This window comes from Delphinapterus leucas, chromosome 5 (genome assembly GCF_059928025.1).
Source record: "Delphinapterus leucas isolate spDelLeu-1000000601 "Yukka" chromosome 5, BTC_Dleu_Yukka2, whole genome shotgun sequence".
Lineage (NCBI taxonomy): Eukaryota > Metazoa > Chordata > Mammalia > Artiodactyla > Monodontidae > Delphinapterus > Delphinapterus leucas.
In genome coordinates this window covers 105,348,204-105,366,476 of record NC_143133.1, presented here as the reverse complement: position 1 = coordinate 105,366,476, position 18,273 = coordinate 105,348,204, and the positions used below count along the sequence as shown (strand labels likewise).

The 18,273-nt window shown below is 37.3% G+C and overlaps 1 protein-coding gene across 16 annotated transcripts in view; it reads left to right on the top strand.

Annotated features, from left to right (window-relative positions):
* The window catches only part of ARFIP1 (ARF interacting protein 1), a 127,916-nt gene that overhangs the window by 96,560 nt on the left and 13,083 nt on the right, over positions 1-18,273 (top strand). For 15 of the 16 annotated variants that reach the window (XR_016393370.1, XM_089912328.1, XM_089912326.1 and 12 more), the window contains one exon: positions 2,316-2,490. Coding sequence is in view for 15 of the 16 variants with exons in the window: in XM_089912328.1 (XP_089768454.1) it covers positions 2,316-2,490 (175 nt within the window). In the remaining variant the exon portion in view is untranslated. Of the gene's footprint in view, positions 1-2,315; positions 2,491-12,521; positions 17,978-18,273 lie in introns of those variants that run through there. The other variant, XM_089912332.1, reaches the window with a different exon arrangement.

Genomic DNA, 18,273 nt, shown 5'->3' with positions numbered 1-18,273 from the left:
ACAGAGGTATTGTAACGTGCTGTGGGATTGTGGTTTGTTGGTGGTGGGGTAATTATTTCAGTTAGTGGTGGGAGAGTATTAGGAGAGGCATCTAAGGGAGCACAAGGTGATAAGTGCTCTGTAGTAGATGCCACTGTCACATTCTAAATACTAATGTTACGGAAATCCGTCTAGAGTTCCCATACGGTAGTCACTAGGCACATGTGTCTATGGATTATGAAATGTGGCTAGCCTGAATTGAGATGTGATGGAAGCTTAAAACACAATGGGGACTTCCCTGGTGGCACAGTGGTTAAGAATCCGCCTGCCAATGCAGGGGACACAGGTTGGAGCCCTGGTCCAGGAAGATCCCACATGCCACGGAGCAACTAAGCCCATGCACCACAACTACTGAGCCTGAGCTCTAGAGCCCGCGAGCCACAATTACTGAGCCCGCACGTCACAACTACTGAAGCCCTCGTGCCTAGAGCCTGTGCTCCACCACAAGAGAAGCCACCGCAATGAGAAGCCCGCACACCTCAACAAAGAGCAGCCCCCGCTCGCCGCAACTAGAGAAAGCCCGCACGCAGCAATGAAGACCCAATGCAGCCAAAAAATAAAATAAATTTAAAAGTTTTTAATTAATTAATTAATATTTTTAAAAACAATGGATTTCAGAGACTCAGTCCCCCTCTCCCCCAAAAGTAAAATAGTTCATTAGCAATTTTTTTTGCATTGATATATGTTGCAGAGATAATATTTTGGATATATTGTGTAAAATTAAATATACTGTTAAACAGGTGAAGTTAACTTTTATTATTTTAACATGACTGCTAGAATATTTAAGTTACATATGTGGCTTGCATTATATTTCTGTTGTGCATTGCTGACCTAGACTATACTTTAAGAAGCGCCAGCCCACAGTTAACTCCCTTTTACGAGTTAGTTTATGTCATTCTAAAGTCTACTATCCCAACACAGCCAAAATTAAAAAAAAAAAAAAAAGAAGAAGTCTACTATCCTCACCTGCTTTGCCTTATCAATATTAACCAATTCACATGGGGGGTTGATCACTACGCTGATCTTGCTAGCATTACGTTTTAACATCTGTTTTTTGAACTGGTTTTTATTTATTTTTTTTAGCCTCATGGCACGTGGCATCTTAGTTCCCCCACCAGGGATTTACCTGGCACCCCCTACATTGGAAGCACAGAGTCTTAACCACTGGACCACCAGGGAAGTCCCTAAACTGGTTTTTTAAATTGTGGAGGGACTTCCCTGGTGGTCCCGTGGTTAAGAATCCACCTTCCAATACAGGGGACCCGGGTTTGATGCCTCGTCAGGAAACTAAGATCGAATGTGCCGCGGGACAACTAAGCCCACGCACCGCAACTACTGAGCCTTTGTGCTCTGGAGCCTGTGTGCCGCAACTAGAGAGAAGCCCACACGCCGCAGCAAAGAGCCCGTGAGCCACAACAAAAGATCCCATGTGCCGCAACTAAGACCCAATGCAGCCAAAAATAAATAAATAAATATTTTAAAAATAAATAAACTGTGGAAATTTTACTCTTCAGTTAATACTGTTCTTGGAAAGGAATAGTTAATGAGATTAAGAAGCAGCCCCTCCCCTCCCCTCCCACCATGCTTATATTAATAGCTCTTTTTACTAAAGAAGTACTTGATTTTTGTTTTTTTGCGGTACGCGGGTCTCTCGCTGCTGTGGCCTCTCCCGTTGTGGAGCACAGGCTCTGGATGTGCAGGCTCAGCGGCCATGGCTCACGGGCCTAGCCGCTCCGCGGCATGTGGGATCCTCCCGGACCAGGGCACGAACCCGTGTCCTCTGCATCGGCAGGCGGACCCCCAACCACCGCGCCACCAGGGAAGCCCAGAAATACTTGATTTTAAAGGCGTAAGGTGGGCTTCCCTGGTGGCGCATTGGTTAGGAATCTGCCTGCCGATGCAGGGGACACGGGTTCGAGCCCTGGTCCAGAAAGATCCCACATGCCACAGAGCGGCTAAGCCCATGTGCCACAACTACTGAGCCTGCTCACCTAGAGCCCATGCTCCCCACAAGAGAAGCCACTGAAATGAGGAGCCTGCGCACCGCAACAAAGAGTAGCCTCAGTCGCCACAACTAGAGAAAGCCTGTGCATAGCAAGGAAGACCCAACGCAGCCAAAAATAAATAAATTTTTTAAAAAGCATAAGGTGTCAAATATGCATGAGAATTATTATATATTAATGCATAATATGGAACTATTATGTAGTTCCACTTCACGTCCTGAAGTTATTTCACACTGTCTTTGTAGTGTGCTTCACTTATTCTCTTCTTTCCAGAATTGAATATGATGCATATCGTACTGATTTGGAAGAACTGAATCTTGGACCACGTGATGCAAACACTCTGCCAAAGATTGAACAATCACAGCATTTGTTCCAAGCACATAAGGAAAAATACGATAAAATGCGCAACGATGTTTCTATCAAGTTGAAATTTCTAGAAGAAAATAAGGTAAATTTATTCTTTACCTTCTGAGATCTTTCTGTGGACTTTAAAGTCACCCTAAAGAGAGATAAATAGAAAGTTTTTTGTTTCTGTTAACTGTCTTTCATTATAGAATTGACCCTTGAACAGCTTGGGGGTTGGGGTGCCAACCCTCCATACAGTCAAAAATCCACATGTAACTCACAGTTGGTCCCCCCGAATCCAGGGTTCCCCGGAGTCTGCGCTTCCACATCTGCAGGTTCAACCAACCACAGATCATGCAATTCTGTAGTATTTACTGTTGAAAAAACTTCACATATATGTGGACCCATGCAGTTCAAACCTATGTTGTTGAAGGGTCAACTTTGGAATTGTTGGAAATGGGATTCCATTTATAATCAGCGTTTTAGTTTTTAGAAGTACATAAAATATATTTACCTTTCTGTCATAAAAGTCATCTTTCACATGTAACAATTGGCAAAAAATACTTGATGTTGATCTTCAGATTGGTGTTGGTATCAAGTGCTTTAAAAAGTTGCATAATGATAGATTCTGTTCTGAATATTTTGAAAAATTTTTATTAATGGTAGGTACAGATTTCAGGAAGGGAACATCATTCTTCCCAGTAATTAATAAATGAGGAATGACTGAAAGGTTCCGTTGAGGGCTGCAGTTAGCATAACCTAGAATAAATAAGCCAGGAAACCAATTTTACACATTATTTTCATGTAACATGAATACATCCAAGGACTAGAACAGTAAGATCTGAGAAGGACCTGCTTTCCTTGGAGGTAGACTCAGGTAATAACAGGCTCCCGAGCTTTGGTTTAAGTGAAGGACAGGTTCCCGTGTTTAACATTACATGCATATTCAGTTCGGGGAGGGGGATTGCAGTTCTGAAAATGGAAGAGCCAGTAGTGAGCTAGGTACAGAGGAGGTGTAGATCAGTCCTCTGGAGATGGGGTCTCATCATTGCACATTGGTGGTCCCCTTTCTGCGCTTCTCACATCCTCTGAAGTCATAATAGACCTTCAGCTCTGCTTTATTCCAGGTATCGTCTTAATATTAGTTTTCTTCAGTTCTAACTGTCTGTTGATATCTTCTTGTTTTCCTTAACATTTCCTTAGAAACTCTTCTGGCTACCATAAGAGCTGCATACATTTCCTTCAGGCCAGCAGTATCACGCACTTGTTTTGTTAGCTACAATGGATGAAAAGTACTGATTTTCCATTACACTGAAACCATTATAGTGTCAGTAAAGGAAACCTCAGCGGAGTCATGAGACAGCTTGCCCAGCACCATTCAGACAAGAGCACAGTGAGCCTTTTAGCGTTCATTAGCTGAGCACGTGAGATGGCATTCATTTCAGTCATTTGGTTTAATATTTTGAAGGATAGGAATATGTCAATACTTAGATATAGACATATATTTTAAATAAAAATATTTTTTACATACTCCCCTAGAATCAGCATGGTACAGTGTGGTGCTAAATGAAATATGCTAGCATTTTATGGGCTCTACCTAAAGCTAATTTGAATGGAAAGAAAGGAATTTGTCTAATTTGGGGGTTCAGGACCTCTGCTAATAGAGAAAATTATTTTAGGAAATGTTTAAAATGGTAATTGTGGTCTATTGGAATCTATTGGTATTTATTGTGTGCCATTCTCTGGATAGTGAGATTATGGGTAATTTTGTTTTCTATGTATTTTTCTGTATTTTAGACATTTTCAATGAAAAGTTACATTGCTTTTATAAAAAGGAGAGAAACATTTTGAAAGAATTAGTATCCCTAAACCATCTATGTTTATATGGTTCTTGCCAGAGTAAATAAAAATAAGCAAATTATACAAAGATAAATAATGTCTGTGTGACTGCTGCTTCTCTTACTATGTAACTGTTTTTGAAACTTGGCAGTAGATCTCCAGATTTAGACATGAATCAGGGAAGGCAGTTATTTGTCAGTTACTAGGCATTTTATTTATATTCTCTCACTTAATCCTCATAACAGCCTTCATACTCAGGAGACACACTGAGAAGTGAGGAAAGAAGAGACCAGCCAGGTCATCTCTGTAAATTGTACATATCAGTCAGGTGGCTCTCATATCCAATTTTATCTTATTGGCATTGAAGAATTTTTAAAGTTGGGAGTAACAGAAAATTATGACTTAAAAACACTCTTCAGGCACCGTAGTAAGGGTCTCGACTAGGTTCACTGCATTAGCAGAGAAAGGAAAGAGCAGCGGTTTCAAGGCTGCATGACAGGAATTAGGAAATCAACATAGGAAGCTGGTTTGGCCTGAAGCTTAGGGATGAAGGTTGGGAACTTGTTCTATTTAACCCAGTATTTAGTTTGAAATGACAACAAGATATTCACATGGAAACAATTGGTAGGAAGTTTATGATGTGGGTTTGCAGTTTGGATGAACAAAGTCAGGGTTCCAGAGATAAAGGTTTAGAAGTCATTACTTTGAGAATAGTGTTGTCATTGTCACAGCTTCTCTTCTTTCAACCTTCCTTACTATAAAATAAAAAAAATTGCCTTTATTCTCAAGGATTTTATGTTCTTAGAGAGCCTAGAGATATTCTTTGTTTGGGGTTTTCCGCAGTTGTCATCAAGCTGAGTTTCAGTTTCAACTCAGTAATCATTAATCAGCTATGTCTAAACTAAAATCTGAAAGAAACTCTGATCTTTTTATCTTTTGTGTTTAATTCTTTAAAACTGTAAAAAGATAATGTTTTTCATCTCTGTTATTTTAAGCAGTAAACAGCTATAATTTGGGTGAAGACTTAGATCCATGAGAAAATATTTCTTTGTTTTTTATTATTGTTGTTGAGCAACTTTTACCCTTTTCTCTTCTTTTATAGCTCTAACAAAGGGAGGAAAAAGCAAGCCTTTAGGCCTAGGAATTGCCTGTCATTCCTGTTTGCTTTCTTGACAGTTTGAAATGCCTCAAATTGGGGGTTTTCCTCTCTTGTTGAACTACAACTGAATTTGTACCTTAGCATTTCCTTTATACACAATTGTCAGGTAATCTACTTAGCACTTGAATTTTACCAAAATATAATATACTCTTTCTATTTCTTAAATATTGTATATTAAATTTTTTTTAAATGTAAGTTATCTGAAACATCGATGAGTATGCTATTTTGTAATTTGATGATGTCCTGAAAGCTACTGTTTTTTTCTAAAGTTGTTTTTGCAGCTTTTTTTGTGGGTGGGGGGGTGCCAGGGGAGGGGTTCTTTTGGTTCTCATATCCTGGCTTTTGGAGTGTCCTACCATAGCGACACTTCTCTTGCAAAATGCGAGACCAGATAACCAAACAGCTAGAACAGTGCAGAAGTAAAATAGTCACTCAGACTGTGACTCGTTATAAATTTTAGTGGCCAAACATTGTGAGAATATTTTTGTTTATTTTTTTTGTTTATTTTTTATTTTTGTTTATTTTTTGGTTTATTTTTGTTTATTTTGTTTATTTTTGAACTTTAAAAAGTTTTGAGAGTGACTGGGAGATGGATTCTTTACTATTATCTTAGAAAATTGAGGTGTTTATATGTACTTAGTCTAACCTTCCTTCTCTCTGGCAAAACAAAGGGAATAGGTGTGTAAAATACCTATGTGTATACCGGGGTGTGTATGTGCATGCATTAATGCTGAGAGATATGGGCACATATCCATGTTTGTCATTTCCCCTTAATGGAAAAACTTGAATTCTTCTACTGTTTACAATCTATACTCTATCCAGCCCCCAGCCCTACCCCCCACCCTCCTGATATATTGTGTTTACCTTTAACCTAAACAACCCTCTGATATTCTCTTTCTCGTTTACTAAACAACACTGAGTTGCATAACAGTAAGGACACAGTTGATTAGGCTCTTCTAACGTTTCTCCTTTCATCAATATTTCTTTTCTTCTAGACCTTTAAATAATGTAACTTGAGCTATTTTCTGACTTAAGGCAGTTTATTTACCTTTTTATTGTACCTTTGAAGGTTCAAAACAAAACAGAAGCTAGAAAATAGAAAACATAGTCAAGAGAGAAAATAGTCATTTCTGGTGCTTTGTAGACTTCGTGGGAACACAAAACACATTGTAAATCAACTATACTTCAATTTAAAAAAAAAAAAAACACAGAACAAAGTAAACATACTCACATAATGTGAGACAGCTATATATGTAGTTGTGGTTACCCAGTGACTTTATACAAATATGTACTGTAATGGGAAATACCCAAAGCCTAGTACATTTTTATAACAATATGCTGTAAATGTTTAGAAAAGCTTGGAGAGCAAAGGTATTCTTCTCTTTGAGAAGAAAAAATATGAGCCTCTGAATTTAAAAATGGATATCTGTTGCCAGATTTTAAGAAACATGTTAATCGTTACTTAATATGTACAATCAGATACATTCTTGAAATCTCTTTTTCCCTATTGTCAAAAGAAAAGGACCCTAACTTTTTACTCTTGATATTTTTAAAATAGTCATGCCAGTGATGTACTGTCATCTTCATTTCTGTAACTGTAGGCATAAACAGTATTCTTGGTATTTGCTCATAAGTCAAGTGAAATTAATTTCTATAGGTAAAAGCACCCGGTTCTAAATAAAAAATAAACATTTATGGATTGAGATGTGTAAATACAGTAAACAACCTCAACACCGTGCCAAATATGATTACCTACATTTGGATCCTGTGAAACAGTCCCTTAGTCCTGCAACTCTACTTCCACACTTAATTCCTCAGTGTATTTAATCATGTAATTTGATATAATCTCATGTTATTGTTCTTTTTTTCATTCATTTAACAGACATTTATCAAGTATTATACTGTGTACCAGGAAATGTTCTGGATATTGGTGATGCCCAGTGAGCAAAAGTTAAAAAAATTCAACCCTTAGAATTTATAGCCTAGTAAAAGAAACAACACTGATCAAATCACACCAAAATATAAATGTAAAATTTTGGCTGTGACCAGTGAGTGCTCAGGCTCAGGCTTCCATGTGATGTAGAACATTAACCAGATAAAGTGAGAAGCAAAGAGTATTTCTGGCAGAAATGGTAGGGTGTGGGAGGTAAACGGCCAGACGATGCAGGCCTTATAGGCCATGTTAGGGAAAATTTATTTGAATATCAGTGGGAAGCCACTGAGAGAATTCTTGGCAAATGATGGGTCTGTTTTTGTTTTAATATTTATTTGGTTGCACTGGGTCTTAGTTGCGGCAGGTGGGCTCCTTAGTTGCAGCATGTGAACTCTTAGTTGCGGTATGCATGTGGGATCTAGTTCCCTGACAAGGGATCGATCCTGGGCCCCCTGCATTGGGAGCGTGGAATCTTAACCACTGCGCCACCAGGGAAGTCCCGGCAAATGACAGGTTTTAAAAATGGTGCATAGGTTTTAGTAGAACCTAAGAGTGAATATAGGAGTTTAGACAAGAGATAATGGGAGCTTGGATTAGTGTTAGTGGAAGTGGAATGAACTGAAGGTTTCAAGAGATACTTACAAGGTAAAACAGAAATACATGTAAAATACTAAGAACAGATTGATGTAATTGGCACCTTTGACATTTTATTCCTTTATTCAGCAAATATTCATTAATTGTTTTTCATATGTCAGTCACAGGGTTAAGTAATAGAAATATAATGGCCTTGTTGTCATAGAGCTTTTGGTCAAGTAAGAGAAATAGACATTAAACAAATAATTACAGAAATACAAACCATGATCAGTGCTGTGAAGGGAAAATAGAGGGGTCTTGTGAATATACAAAGGGGACTTGGCTTGATGTGGTAGAGAAAGTGACATTGGAGCTGAGGATCCAAAGGGATGGAGAGGAGTTACCAAAGGTGTGTGGAGGAAGGAATAGAATTTGCAAAAGCCAGTTGAAGGTCAGTGAGGCCAGAGTATGAGGAGAATGGGGGAGAGTAGCTCTGTATGAAGCTGGACCGGTAGATCAGGCCTACACAAGGATGAAAAGACCTATGTACAAGGTTATTCATCGCAGTGTCACTTGTAATATCAAAAGATGAGAAACAACTGAAACAGTTCAGCAGTAAGGCCTAGTCGAATCAACTGTGGTTCATTTATGCAACAGAATACTTTTCAGCTGTTAAAAAAAAGAATAGGGATGCAATTGATAGAAAGATCCTCAGAACATACTATTAAATGGAAAGAGCAAGGTGCAAAGCAGTGTATATGGTACAGAACCTTTTCTGTGAGAAAGGAAGGAAATAAGAATGTATAATCATATTTTCTTGTGTTTGCATAAAGCAAAACCAAAGGAATTAACTAATTAAAATTTTTTACCTATAAGGGGAACAGAGTATTTGGAGACAGGACTGAAAATGAGACTTCTCATTATATGCTTTTTGTGTCCTTTCAATTTTGATCCTACCTATTCAAAGAATAAAATTTGATTTTTAAAAGAAAGGAAAATAGGTATAGATAGAAAATGTTTGTTTTTAAAATAGTATACCTTCTGTTTTCAAAAAGACTCAACTGGATTTCTGTTTTTCTTTTTCTTTTTTAATATTTATTTATTTATTTGGTTGCACCAGGTCTTAGTTGCAGCAGGCAGGCTCCTTAGTTGTGGCTCACCAGCTCCTTCGTTGTGGCACATGGGCTCCTTAGTTGTGGCATGCAAACTCTTAGTTGCGGCATGCATGTGGGATCTAGTTCCCTGACCAGGAATTGATCCCATTCCCCCTGCACTGGAAGTGCAGAGTCTTATCTACTGCGCCACCAGGAAAGTCCCGATTTCTATTTTTCAAGCATAGCTTAATATACATATTTATATAACCTATAATTTTCCTCTTAGCTTAAAATCAAATGATTGATTCTGTGTTGGAAAGAATAAAAAAACAGTTTCATCTTAAGTGACAGATTAGAAATGATGTGATAGTGCCTTCCATTAATGCAGAAAATATTTTCTTGTATGCTGCCATGTTTGCTGTTCTTAGTGGTTTGACTTCCAGGTCCCTTTAAAACTTTCTAAACACACATGGAGCAGGAAAAATTTGACTGTGATTTGCACTGTCTCCTTTCTCTCTTTATGAAAGAGGCAGAAGTTAACGATCTTTATATGAATCATGCAACCAAAAAGAATTGTGAGTTGTGGGTTGATTTTGAAATTAACATCAACCAAGCCATATCTATCCAGAGTCGGTTGGTAATTTGCAGTTCTCAACTGGTGAATGCAGGAGAGAGCACACCCAGCTGACCAGTTCATACAGTCTCTCTGTTGGTTGTGCTACAATTTCCAGCATGCAGTTTTTGTGAAAGAAAGGTGTTTTGTACAATAGATTTAAAAGCCTTCCAGAGGGATAGCTGTATGATCATGAGTTGCTGTTTTTATATGTTTGACTTGGTTCTGTTTCTTGGCAATTATATTTAAAGTACTTGTGTTTTCTGACCCCTTTTGGTCATAAGTGACCAACTCATTTGGAGAATAGGTTCATTTTTCTGTTGTTTATCTTATAGGGGAGAGGATTGTTCAGTCCTTTCACTTTGAGTGTATAGGATTCACTTATTAAAATTTACTTCTTGGGAATCCCCTGGTGGTCCAGTGGTTAGGACTCCATGCTTCCACTGCAGGGGGCCTGGATTCAATCCCTGGTTGGGGAACTAAGATCCCACAAGCTGCACGATGCAGCCGCCCCCCCGCAAAAAAATTAACTTCTTGACCATTACTACTGCAATGTCTCTATTCTGTTAGATGGTTGGTACTGTGTATGCCTCAGATCCACATTTCACTTATTTTGCCGGCCTTGGGTATCACCCAAGTCAGTTTGCCAGGTTTTGTGATAAAGGTGAGTTTTTAAGTAAGCAACGAGTGTGAGATTTGAACAGATCACTGATACTCCACATTGGTTTTGGTGGCGGTGGCATTACTGCACTTTTTTTAGCTCCTAGTAGTTACAGTCTCTGCAATTTACTTAAAAGTAAGCCCTTTAATTAGTATCTCTGAGTAAAATCTCAGACGATACCAGCAGTGTTTAAGAACTTGACTTTGCATTGTTCTTTTTCACCTTTCCTTGAAGTCCTTTCAGTAATGACTCAGTGCTTTCCTGTTGACTATATATATATATATATATGCTTAATTACATATATATATATATGTAATTAGGCATTACAAATAGCTTGCTTTGGGCTATTTGTAATGCCTACTTCTAAAGAAATACTGTATAATGGTATTATGACAAGCTTGCTGACAAGCAACTTACAGTCTAATGGAGAACATTTAGTAAAATCTATTCTATACAAAATGCTGAGTAAAGCATGAGGAAGAAGAAACCTAGAATTTGATGAAGAAAACCTTAGTGTGGGCTAAAAGTACTTGCTGGGCTGGGTGGCAGTGTGACTTGAGCAGGGCCAGACAGAATGAGGAACACGAGCACTGGCAGAAGGAGGTCAGAAAAAAAGTCTGCAAGAAATCCTGGATCATATGTTTCAATGATTTGTAAACTTTTGTTATATTTTCTGATCTATTCTTAAAGCAGAACAGTATTGCTGCTTATAGATTTTTTTTAGGAAAAATACTGGTTTTATAATAACATTTTAGTAAAGCTTTTCCATTAAGTTTATAAAGAGCTGTTAGGTGCATGGGATGAGAATTTTGTAAGCTGTATAAGAGGAAAAAAAAGTTAGCTTTCCAAGATAAAATAACAGAACCATACTTCTGAAAGAAAACTATTTTGTGAATGTAAAGATGAATTTGAATTGGCCATTGGTTTATCTGTAAGTTCCTGTTGCCCAGTGTCCAAAGGCCAGTGAGAACTGGGTCACCTCATTAATGAAAGGAAATACCCAGTTCCTTAACTACTCTTCTGGACCTAAATTAATTTTAAACTAGGAGTTCAGGTGCTAACTTGAATAATTTCTGCTACTTAATATTTCCTCGAGCAGAGTTTCATTCTTTCTTCCCCTGTGTATTACAATAGTGCCCAGGGCTTTCTCCAATTAAAGCACAAATCATACTGTGCTGTGAATGCCTGCTAGTCTGTTTCTTCTCCTAGAGGTAAGCCCCATGGATACATATTTAGGGCATTCCCTTCCTACAGTAAGTGAACTGATAGAGACTGACCTTTAAGTAATCTGCATATAGAGGAGGCTTTCTGTAAGTATTTTATATAATATCTGTATGTATATCTATAATCTGTGATCTAGGTGATCATACTAGTGTACAGATGATGATGCTGAGGTCCAGAGAGGCTAAGTAACTTGCCCAAAGTCTCACAGCCAGACCAGGGTTCAAATCTAGATCTGTTTGACTCCATAGCCCTGCTTTTAGTTAAGTAAATGATGTTATAATGCTGCTCCAAGAAAGGCTTGGAGGGAAAAGATGGGAGATAACGTTGGAAAACAGAAGCCATATTGGTCACATCTAAACCTGGAACTCTTGGAGGGAAGGGTGAGGACAGGGAGTGAGCTAACATGGTAAAAGCCATAGAACAGAAGCGCCAACAGGCATTTTTGCTAGGGTGGGAAAACTTGTGCATTGAGAATTTTAATGTACCGTTGGATAAAAAACGATAAGGCGTAGTGCTGTGACTCACTGTTACTGGAGTTTACAGACTGCGTTTCATCAGTTATCTTCTTTTCAAAACAAAACTGCCATTTTTAACTCATAGGATGCTTTTTTTTAAAAAACCCACTTGTCGGTGATTTGTTGAAACCATCCCAGTGAGTCAGAAAAATAAAATCTATTCTTCCACCTCCATGTTTGTCTTTCCTTTTTCTCACTCCCTTCCCAGTGCTCACTCCCATATTTCTGATAGTGCTTCTCTTTTTCAGCTGGTAGCTGCTTTCATGACAAGCATTTCCAAAGCTATTACAAAGTAATAAAATTATACTTCACAAACCTAATAAAAGGCCAAGACAGGTACACATTCCTGCTGTTACTCTTCTGGTTTCTTCCTTACTGGAAAAAGATCAATGATGGGCAGAGAAAGCATATCATCATACATTTTTAAATAGTTGGGAGTAAAGAAAGGAATTAATTCTTTACATATCAGTGGTTGGAGACTTCTTACTAAAGAATGATTTTGTGGGCTTCCCTGGTGGTGCAGTGGTTAAGAATCCGCCTTCCAATGCAAGGGACATGTGTTCGAGCCCTGACCTGGGAAGATCCCACATGCCGCGGAGCAACTAAGCCCCTGCACCACAACTACTGAGCCTGAGTTCTAGAGCCCGTGAGCCACAACTACTGAGCCCATGGGCCACAACTACTGAAGCCTGCGTACCTAGAGCCTGTGCTCCGCAACAAGAGAAGCCACACCAATGAGAAGCCCGTGCACCGTGAGGAAGACACAACACAGCCAAAAATAAATTAATTAATTAATTTTTTTTAAAAAAAGAATGATTTTGTTCCAGCTTTTCCTTTCATGTTTAAGCCAAGGTACTGCCCCAGTATTCTTGTACACTTAATATAAAGCCCTATTTTATATAATTACTGGAAGAGCCAATAAGTACTTTGAAGAACTTAACAATTGTAAATATGTTAAAACTAATAGCTTTTTTAACTAGAAATTACCTCATTTAAAAAAATGACTTCAGTGTCTCTGATAAAAAGGTATGTAATCTAAATTTGATTTGGAAAAAAGTTCATTTGGTAGAAATAAAGTACTTTTTTATGGTTTTGATGCCTATGAAATAACACTTTAAGTTTTTTAGTCAATAACTTTTAAGTGGTATTTATCTTCTGTTGATACATGCTGTATCAGCAGGAGAAAGTTTTCAGTGTGATCCACTTGACATCATCTATCAGTTCTGCTCTTAAATTTCTCTTACCCAGTTTCTGTTTAAAACCTCAGCTTGTCTCTGTGTGTCAGTAGTCAGTGCTGAAGTTTGTTTTGCCCTTTAACAGTTAAAGTATTGTATGATATATTTTCGGTCATTCACCAGATGTTGCTATAGTGGTTTTGCTTGTGTCTGATCTGGGTTGCTCATTGTTTGGTAGGTCTTTATGAAAGTTCTTAGTAATTGAGTTCACAGTGATTTAGTATATTTCTAAATTACTCTGTTTCTGATGTTAGGTTTTCAAAGTTGGTCAAATCTATCATCATCTCACCACAGGAAATATTACCTCTGTCTTCTCCTATTTTAAATCTGCTTTTCTGTCATGTTTTATTTATCCTTATAACCACTTTAAACCTTTTTAAAGTTAGGAGATAACATACATAAATAGCTCAATGTAGATTTTTTTTCCTGCTCTGTAATTATGGAAAGATTATATGAAAGTTTTTTATTATATGAAAGTTTTTTATTATATGAAAGTTTAATATTGCATTATTCTTCATAATTTTAGAAAGAATTAACTTTTATCTGTTCCAACCCTTGCATTAGATCCTTGTCCTGAGGCTGTTTAAATGCAACTTCAGGACCAGAGACAAAATAGGAAGGAGGTTTAGATATATCTTTTCTACATTTCTACCCTTCCTTTAACTGATCTGTTATACCTTCTTTTGTTTGTTTCAAACTTTGTTTAAAAGCTTTCTAAAATGTAGAATAGAGGCAGGTTAGAATAGGTGAAAGAACATGGACCAGTCTTGGAATAAACATTCCTGTTTCCCAAATCCAGCCTATCTGCTTCCTGCCTGTCTAAAACTTAGGTGAGTTACTTAACTTTCTGAGTCTGTTTTGTTTTTTTTTTAATGATAACATGGAGAGAATAGAAGATGTAAGATGTAAGGGTAACATATTACCTGTCACACAGAAAATGCTTCACAAAAGTTAGTGTCACCCACCATATCAAAGAATAGTCTACCAAAAATGCTTGGCTGTTTCTTTGATACTGTATGCTTATCACTTCTCATGATTTCATAGCATAAATATAGAAGTAAATTGAAAAAGTGTAATGACCCTAAAATATTTCCTCCAACATTTCGGCTTTTTGCCCCTTCTCCTAAAAGCAGGGTTTGACCTTTTTCCCCCCACCTTATGTTCTTCATCTCTCTCCTCAAGCCAGTTCTAGTTGAGAAACCAGAATCTTTCCCAGACTGATCTTTTTTCTTTTTTTTAATTTATTTTATTTACTTTTATTTTTGGCTGTGTTGGGTCTTCGTTGCTGTGTGCGTGCTTTCTCTAGTTGTGGCGAGCGGGGGCTACTCTTCGTTGCCATGTGCGGGCTTCTCATGGCGGTGGCTTCTCTTGTTGCGGAGCACGGGCTCAAGGTGCACAGGCTTCAGTAGTTGTGGGTCACGGGCTCTAGAGCGCAGGCTCAGTAGTTGTGGCGCACGGGCTTAGCTGCTTCACGGCATGCAGATCTTCCCAGACCAGGGCTCAAACCCATGTCGCCTGCATTAGCAGGCGGATTCTTAACCACTGCGCCACCAGGGAAGCCCTGCCAGACTGATCTTTATAAAAAAGCCAGATAGCCTAGTAAAGTGAACCTGATAGACAAGCCGTATACTTAAAATAATACTTTTAAGTCTTGTTAAAACTGCTTATTATATATAGTGACAACAGCACAATATCATTACCAAGGTTGCAAAAATTATCTTTAAAATTGTATTGCAACTGCTTTTATAATGTTTCTTAATTTTTCCTCTATTGGTAATGATTTGTATTTACTTAATAACCAAAGCATTCTGAAGATTCTTTGTAGCCTATCAGTCAGAGCTGCACTGAATACATTATATGAGTACAGACCCTAGTGCAAATTAAAATTAGTCAAAAATAAGTGGAGATTGGACTTCCCTGGTGGTCCAGTGGTTGAGACTCCGTGCTTCCAATGCAGGGGGTGTGGGTTTGATCCCTGGGCAGGGAAGTTCTGCATGCCACGTGGCACGGCCAAAAGTAATAATAGAGTAAAAAAATAGGAAAAAAAATTTTTAAGAGAAAAAAGATAATTAGAAAAGCAAAATATTCTAAGTTTTTAATTCATTTAATTTAGAAAGTATACTCCTGTTGAGAACTGATTTATTAGTTTATTTTAATTTACCTTTATTTTTTATTTACTAATGGTTTGATTAGATAAAAGAGTCAACTTACCATTGTTATTTAAATTTGCATCTGATTTTGAAGACTACTACCAGAACTAAAACTCGTACTAGGATAACACTTACATAATCAGTGCTAATAGAAAAATGAGATAAGTTGTCTGTTTTGATATGAAACAGCTTCTGAGATTGAAGTGACAATGAAATTTTATATTTTATTTCCATAATTATAATTGAAAAGCTGTGACTCCCCAGAGGCTCTCTTTTTTCCAGGAACTTATCTGAAGTGCTGATACTTTAAAAGGCTTTTTACACATCAACCTTCTCACAGTTACCAAGCGAATGTTTTTGTGAAAATGGGTATTGTATTATTTTGTTGTGAAAACTAGAATTCAGTCCTAAAAAGCATCCTCTTTCCTTTATTTCCCATGGATTAAGTTTCACTGGGTAGTGGGGGACCATTTTAAATACAGCTAATGGCCCCGTTTTGAGGCTTGGGTGGTGGGCTCCCAAGCTTCCCTCAGCTACAAGAAGTGTGTCTCTGTGTTAGGTTTGTCGACTGTCGGGGGTGGGGACTCTGACTTGTGTTGACAGCAGTAGGGTTAGCTAGAAATTGGCTGATTCCCTTCCCACTTTCTGATGCTCTAACTTTCTGGGCCATTATAACAGCTCTCTGCAGTTCAGTACGTGAATCAAATCCTGTGCTCTTTTACTGTCTTCTCCAATTCTTTTTTTTTTTAATATTTTATTTATTTATTTGGTTGCATTGGGTCTTAGTTGTGGCAGGTGGGCTCCTTAGTTGCAGTTCATGGGCTCCTTAGTTGTGACATATGAACTCCTAGTTGCAGCATGCATGTGGGATCTAGTTTCCTGACCAGGGATTGAACCCGGGCCCCCTGCACTGGGAGTGTGGACTCTTAACCACTGCAACACCAGGGAGGTCCTTGTCTTCTCCAAGTTCTAAAACACTGGGAGTTAAAATTCAAGTCAAAAATTTTTTGTGGTCCGAAAAGGAGTAATTAGTTAGAACCTATTTCTAAAAATTATTAGAATTTCATACGAAAAATACAGAAGCCCTTTAGTTGCTCTGTTGCTCCAGGAGCCAAGGGTCATCTGAAATTGGAAAACAAGAAAGGCCAAATAATACTAGTAGGTGGAAAATTACTGTGTGACTCAAGTAGGTTACTACCATGAAAACCTTAAAAAATAACTCAATAACAGGGAAGAGTGTTTATAAACTGGTACATAAACGTTCAGCTAAATTTAATACATCTCTAATAGAAGTGCCAGTTTCTGTCCTTAAAAATAAATAGAAATAATGTTTTTCTACTGAAAGAAAGCCTTTCAACAGAACGGCTTTTTGAGAGCCACTTGAGTTTCCAAATATATGTGTACCTCTATTTAGAAAGCAATTTTCTCAGAAAGTTTTAGTAGAAAGGAACCATAAAAATTATCTTACTCTCAGTTTCTTCATTATGCAAGTGAAGAGAGTTCATATGGTTAACTTGAGGCAGAAATGGGAGTTGAGCCCAGTTTTCCTGAATCATTCTCCTTCAACTATATCAGCCTCCTTCTGCAGTTAATAAGAGACAGGCAAAGAAAAAGGTTATCTACTTAATGGACATAGAAAATAGAAAATTAATAAATGGTTTATTTGTGGTAGATTTGCTTTGTTCCTATTCAGGAAAATGGCATTTTAGGGAAGGAAATTTTACTTACGTGTGCTTTCCAAAGAATCAAAATGCATCACATACCAGTTTGTAAGGATTGTAACATCATATTTTAGGGCCAGATAGGAGTTTTCCTTGAATTCTCTGAGGTGTATTACTTTTAGAATCTACAAGCAAAGGTGAAAGTCTCAATTATAAACAGAACTGACTTACGGCTTTAGGGAGAATTAGAAACTAGAAAGATTATTTGAAACTTTCTAATTTAGTTTCTTTTTTAAATCTACTCATTTATAGTCTTTATTTTTTATACTACATTTGAAACAAGTCATGAAGCTTCATTATTTTCCTTTTTTCTTTCTTTCTTTTTAAAAAAGTATTTGGTATACACACAAAACAATATATGTAATGCATTCCTCTCAGGTCAGTACCTAGCTGTGTAATAGCTGGGTTGTGTGTATACATACATATGGGAATAGTAGGTGCATGTTTAACTTTTTAAGAAACTGGCAAACTTTTCCAAGATGGTTGTACCATTTGACATTTCCACCAATAGTATATGAGAGACCAATTTGTTCCACATCCTCACCAATAAGGTGTGGTTAACCTTTCATTTTAGCCATTCTGGTGGATGTGTAGTAGACCTCATTGTGATTTAAATTGTAATTTCCCTAATAAATAAAGTTGTTGGTCATTTCATGTGCTTATTCGCCATCTGTATATTTTCTTTGGTGAAATGCCTGTTCAGATTTTTTCCCCATTTTTTCGTTGGGTTTGTCATTTCCTTATTCATTTGTAAGAATTTTTTGTATATTCTAGCATCAGGTTCTTTGCCAGATATGTTTTGCTCATATTTTCTCCCAATAGGAGAAACTAGATAACATGCCATGGGACCAAACACAGCCTATATTATATATATATATATATATATATATATATATATATATATATATATATATATATATAATATATATATATAATTTTTTACAAAGGAAAAACCAATTATATATATATTATATATATATATATATTATATATATATATAATTTTTTACAAAGGAAAAACCAATAGGGATGATAAGCAAAACTCAGAATAGGGAGGAAACTTGCACAAGCCTCTTAGATAGCCGCAGACAGCAGAAGCAAGAAGAACTACAGTCCTGCAGCCTATGGAACTAAAACCACATTCACAGAAAGATAGAAAAGATGAAAAGG